At 41.8% G+C, this 5,715-nt stretch overlaps 1 protein-coding gene across 1 annotated transcript; it reads right to left on the reverse strand.

Moving 5' to 3' along the window:
- Positions 1 to 4,071: 4,071 nt before the first annotated feature.
- On the reverse strand, positions 4,072 to 4,833 carry LOC139453498 (uncharacterized). Its single transcript, XM_071235128.1, has one exon. The coding sequence runs from the start codon at positions 4,831 to 4,833 to the stop codon at positions 4,072 to 4,074; it is 762 nt and encodes a 253-aa protein (XP_071091229.1).
- Positions 4,834 to 5,715: the final 882 nt, after the last annotated feature.

The raw sequence follows: 5,715 nt of genomic DNA on the forward strand, positions 1-5,715 counted from the left end.
TGCTGTGGACAAATTCTACCCCGAGTCCACACGGGGGAAGAGCTATTAGCGCTACCGAGCACTCACCACGAGGAGGTTGCTCTTCACGAGTGCCTAACACAGGAAAGAGAGTCGGAGAATATAATAAACTGTTTATGCTTTGATTCTTTACGAATGTATTTTAGTGCTGTTAAGATGGCGTTTGATTCGGCTGTAAAAATGGAACAGTTATCTGGTATTCTAGACGATATTGTCCTGGATCCAATGATGGTGGCGCTGGAAACTGCATCACCATCCTTTGATCCATCGGTAAATATAGATTTATAAGTACCATATTTGTGTCTTAACTGAGTATATTCTTGTTGAAAAATTAGTTGATTAGTTTCAGATTTTTTAAATTTAGTTAAGGTTAGATCCACCTCTGGTTTCACTAACTGCCATGGGGGGGAAGTCAAAAGTTGGGTGGGGGCTATATTTTCAAGATTTATTTTAGCAGCCGAAATAGAAGATTGTATTCTTAAGCCAAGCGGAGGAGTGAGTGATGATCTTTTTGTATAGAGGTCTTCGTAAAGAGGGTTAAAAACACAGTCATAGGCTGGATTGGATTTTAAAGAACGTAGTTTAGTAATATACTGCAAAGATAATTTAACACGACGTTGTTTAAGTGAAGGCTCATCAGCCTCCACATACAGACTATGAATTGGAGATGTTCTAAAGGCTCCAAGGCAAAGCCTCAGGCCCTGATGATGAATAGAATCCAGCTTTTTCAAATTGCTTTTACATGCTCCACCGTAGACGATGGAGCCGTAATCAAGTTTAGAGCGGATGAGGGCTCTGTACAGTTGGAGGAGGGTTTTCTGATCCCCTCCCCATTTTGCGTTTGAAACTACTTTTATTATATCGAGAGCCTTCAGGCATTTAGTTTTTAAATAATTTATGTGTGGCAGAAAGGTCAAGTGATGGTCAAAAATAATACCAAGAAACTTGGCCTCTTTGACAACATTGATAGGAGCACCATCCAAAACTAATTCAGGGTCCTTATGCGGCTTATACTTTCTACAAAAATGAATACATTTGGTCTTGGCTCGTGAAAATTTAAAGCCATTTTCCAGACACCATTTATTGATTTTGTTTAAACACAATTGTAGTTGTCTTTCAATGGTATGCATGTTTTTACCACGACAAGAAACATTAAAATCATCCACAAATAATGATCCATCAAGTGAATCGTTTAAAACCTTCGACAAACTGTTTATCTTTATGCTGAACAATGTTACAGACAAGATACTGCCTTGTGGGACACCCTGATCCTGATTGTAATGGTCAGACAGGGTTGAACCCACACGAACTTGAAATTGTCTATTTTTTAAAAACTGAGAAATAAATAGAGGCAAACGGCCCCTTAAACCAAAATCATGTAAATCTTTTAAAATACCATACTTCCATGTGGTATCATATGCTTTTTCGAGATCGAAAAATATGGATACAGCACATTGTTTATTTATTATGGAGTTTTTAATAAAAGATTCTAAACGTACTAAATGATCGACGGTACTACGATTTTTGCGGAAACCACATTGGATGTTAGTAATGAGATTGTTGGTTTCCAAGTACCAAACTAAACGATTATTTATCATACGTTCCATAGTCTTACAAACACAGCTAGTGAGGGATATTGGTCTATAATTCGAGGGATCGGTATGATCACGACCAGGCTTAGGTATAGGAAAGACAGTAGCATTTCGCCATGATGATGGAAAATTTCCAGAAGTCCAAATATTGTCAAAGATATTTAGCATTGTTTCTAAACACGATTCAGGTAAATGTTTAAGGAGCTGATAATGAATATTATCAGGCCCCGAAGCAGTATCGTGAGCTTGCCCAAGGGCAGTATGTAGCTCATGAATTGAAAACACTTCATTATAATCCTCACCGTTATCTGAGTGAAAATTTAGTTTCTTTTTTTCTTGTTGTTCCTTATATTTCTGAAAGTTAGGTACATAATTAGATGATGAGGAATGTTGAGCTAATGTTTCACCTAATTTATTAGCAATAGCAGATTTATTTGTTAGAAGAGTGTCACCCTCCTTGAGATGGCGAACAGTGGATTTGGACCCTTTTCCTTTAATTTTCTGAACCATATTCCAAACCTTTGAAATAGGCGTTCGTGAATTAATTTTAGAAACATATGTTTGCCATGACTGTCGTTTATTTTGTTTAAATGTGCGACGAGCCTTGGCATTCGAAATTTTAAATTGATTTAAGTTATGGACAGTTGGATGACGACGAAAATATTTTTCTGCCTTCTTCCTCGCCTTTCTAGCTTGTTTGCAGTCCATGGTAAACCATGGTTTACGGATATGAGGAACCGTAGAGGACTTCGGGATACATTCATCAGCAATTATATTTAATTCCTCAGAAAACACTTCAATAGGATCATCATCATTTAGAAAGAATGCAGTCTGTAATCTTTCAGTGCATAATGTATGAAATAAAGACCAATCGGCCTTTGTAAAATTCCGTTTGACATCCAACAGCTACGCATGAAACAGCTTGTTTAACACGTTGAGGAGCAGGTTGTGAGATTGGTCTGGAAACGGCTACGGAGTAAGAACCGCGAGGAGACTGTTCTTCATCCATAACAATCTTCTTTGCATCTGGAAATGAAATATTTCTTTCGTGTTTCAATTTTACAATATTTGATTCACGTTTGAAAGTTGGACATTCTTTGGACGAGGAAAAATGGTTTCCGCCACAGCTGACACAGAGAGGATCTTTGTTACAATCGGCACTGTCCACACAGTTGCCAGCACATCTATGACAAACAGGTTGTTTGACACATGTTCTTGAACCATGACCATACTGCTGACACTTGTAGCATCGCAGTGGGTTAGGGATGTACATATCAACATTGATGTTACAATAACCTGCTCTGATTGAGGTTGGGATTTTTGGGAGACCGAAAGTGAAGAGGTATGTATTGGTCTTAATGACCTCACCATTCCTCTTTGATGAAAAACGTTACACAGATATGACATTTTGGTTGTGTAGTTCTTCCAAAATTTCATCCTCGGTCATATCAGCAAGGAAACGACCTCTATCTCTCACTATACCTTTGCTGCTGTTCAGGGACCTGTGAGGGGACACCACAACAGGAACATTGGCAAGGGACTTAATTGAAAGAAGGGAAATGGCTTGCTTGTGTCGCCTACATTTTATCAGCAAGCATCCACTGCGTAGTCTTTTGGCATCCTCAACATCCCCTGCTATACCTTGTATGGCCTTTTCAACGGCAAACGGGTTGAGTTTGAGAGGAGTGCCATCCAAAGTAGAGATTACCAGGAATCTGGGCCAGTTTCCGAATGTTATAGTTGGTGTCCTCAGACTATCATTCTCATTATCGAAACATTCATGCGATTCATGAGATCGTTTTTTTGTGGGGGTTCCATGGTAGTAGTAATTGTGATTCACTCTCTTGGGTCCCCACCCACCATGGAGTGTCAACAAGGACAATGCCATATGCCTGTGGGCCTCCGACAGGCGACACCAAGGATACCAAGAGAGTATACTCAAGCAGAAACATCATATAAAATGTTCCACCAGATTGGCCCATGAGCCACCGCCTTCTTGGCATTGGGACTCTAGGCAAATATGAAATGTTTCAGTTATAGTTAACAGTACATTTCAAAAGTCTACACATGTATGAGTGTAATAATACATCACTGTACAGTTTATCAAATAACTTGAGAAGAAAATTGATCAAGTCAAAAGCATGAAATATAGTTCCTGACATATGTTCCAAAAATGTGCAAATGAAATTAAATGCACAGGGCTCGACATGACCAGCCGATTGATAGGACCGGGCCCATCCTACCACCCGTCTAGGCGAAGTAAGGGTCGAAGTGGTGTATTGGGCAAAGGAACGCTATTCCTGGAACCAGTGCCCTCAACCACCAGACTCCCGTCCTCCGCCGACACAGGGACGCAACCCACGGCAAACAGGTTGCCCATTTTAGTCGCCTCATACGACCAGCAATGGGAGGCTGTGGAAATATTCTACCCCGGTTCCACACGGGGGAAGAGCTATTAGCGCTACCCAGCACTCACCACGAGGAGGTTGCTCTTCACGAGTGCCAGGACTTGGAAGTGTTCTCCGATGCAGTTAGCACACTTGATGGTATTGGTGCACTCAGAGCCCTCGTGAGCTCCACCACAGCGGGAACACGCCGTGTTGTTACGGCAAAACTTGGCCCCATGACCAAACTGTTGACATTTGAAGCATCGGAGTGGATTTGGTACGTATACCTCCACTCCGATGTTGAAGTATCCAGCTTTTATACTCTTTGGAAAAGAAGAAAGAGCAAATGTAAATAGGTATGTATTCAGTTTTATAATAGTACCATCATCTTTCTTTTTGGTGAATCGCTTTACAGCAGTAACTCCTTGAGTTTGCAGCTCAGCTGCAATTTCCTCCTCACTCATGTCATGAAGGCAGCGAACTCTGTCTCTGACTATGCCTCTGCAGGAGTTCAGTGTCTTGTGCACTGAGACAACAACTGGTGTATTCACAAACTGTTTTAATTTCAAGAGATTGTCAGATTGTTGTCTCCGTGCACATTCCACTAACAGTGAACCGCTACGGAGACGTGTTACGTTGTTTACCTCTCCACAGACGCCTTTAATGCCCAAGGAGATAGCAAATGGGTTTAGTTTCAAAGGAATGTCATCAGAAGATGAAATCACAATGAACCTTGGCCACGAGTCAACAATTTCAGACGAGCCTTCATCGGATGATAAAGACTCAACATGTCTACGCTTATTCTTTGATGAACCAGATAGAAGGGGAAGAGCCATGGTGTAAGTAAAGGTTTCGACATCTCTGCTCCCCACCCGCCATGGAGTGTCAACAAGGACGATGGTGCAGTGGAAGCCCGCCTGCACCACCAGGGCTACAGGGATGTTATACTCCAGCAAATAGAAACTTGAATAGCTATGAAATCTGAAAGAAGAAATGCCAGGATGGTTCGCCCATGACACCTTTCTGGAGAAACACAGAATTCAGAGGTTTATAAAGCCAGAATGGCCCATGAGCCACCGCCTTCTGGCATAGGACTCTAGGCAAAATTGAAATTCACATAATCATGGTTATAAAATATTCTGATCAAACACATAGTTTGATATACGTCGAAATGTGTAAGTATTCCATGCTCAGGGCATGGCGTGACCAGCCGATTGATAGAATCGGGCCTATTCTACCACCCGTCTAGGTGAAGTAAGGGTCGAAGTGGTGTGTTGGGCAAAGGAACACTGTTCCTGGCTCCAGTGCCCTCAACCACCAGAATCCCGTCCTCAACCGACACAGGGGCGCAACCCACGGCAAAAAGGTTGCCCAATTTGGTCGCCTCGTACGACCAGCAATGGGGTGCTGTGGAAATATTCTACCCCAGTTCCATACGGGGGAAGAGCGATTAGCGTTACCCAGCACTCACCACGAGGAGGTTGCTCTTCACGAGTGCCGTAACAATTCATAACAATACACAATAAAAATGGGCTATAGATCACCAATAGCCAAAGGTAGGACACCATACCAGGTACCATGGGGACTTACGATACTTCTGCTACCTACATGGTAACCCAGCAGGATTTACACCATCGCTCTGGCTACTGGTGATTGTCAGCAAGTTTAAGCCAAATCAGTTAAAAACAACAAGAATTCTACGATTGAAAACATGGAAA

Source organism: Haliotis cracherodii, unplaced genomic scaffold (genome assembly GCF_022045235.1).
Source record: "Haliotis cracherodii isolate W230 unplaced genomic scaffold, xgHalCrac1.p SCAF_10, whole genome shotgun sequence".
Lineage (NCBI taxonomy): Eukaryota > Metazoa > Mollusca > Gastropoda > Lepetellida > Haliotidae > Haliotis > Haliotis cracherodii.

Coding starts and splice junctions, on each gene's coding strand:
- LOC139453498 (XM_071235128.1), bottom strand. CDS start 4,833: ATGGCTCTTCCCCTTCTATCTGGTTCATCAAAGAATAAGCGTAGACAT.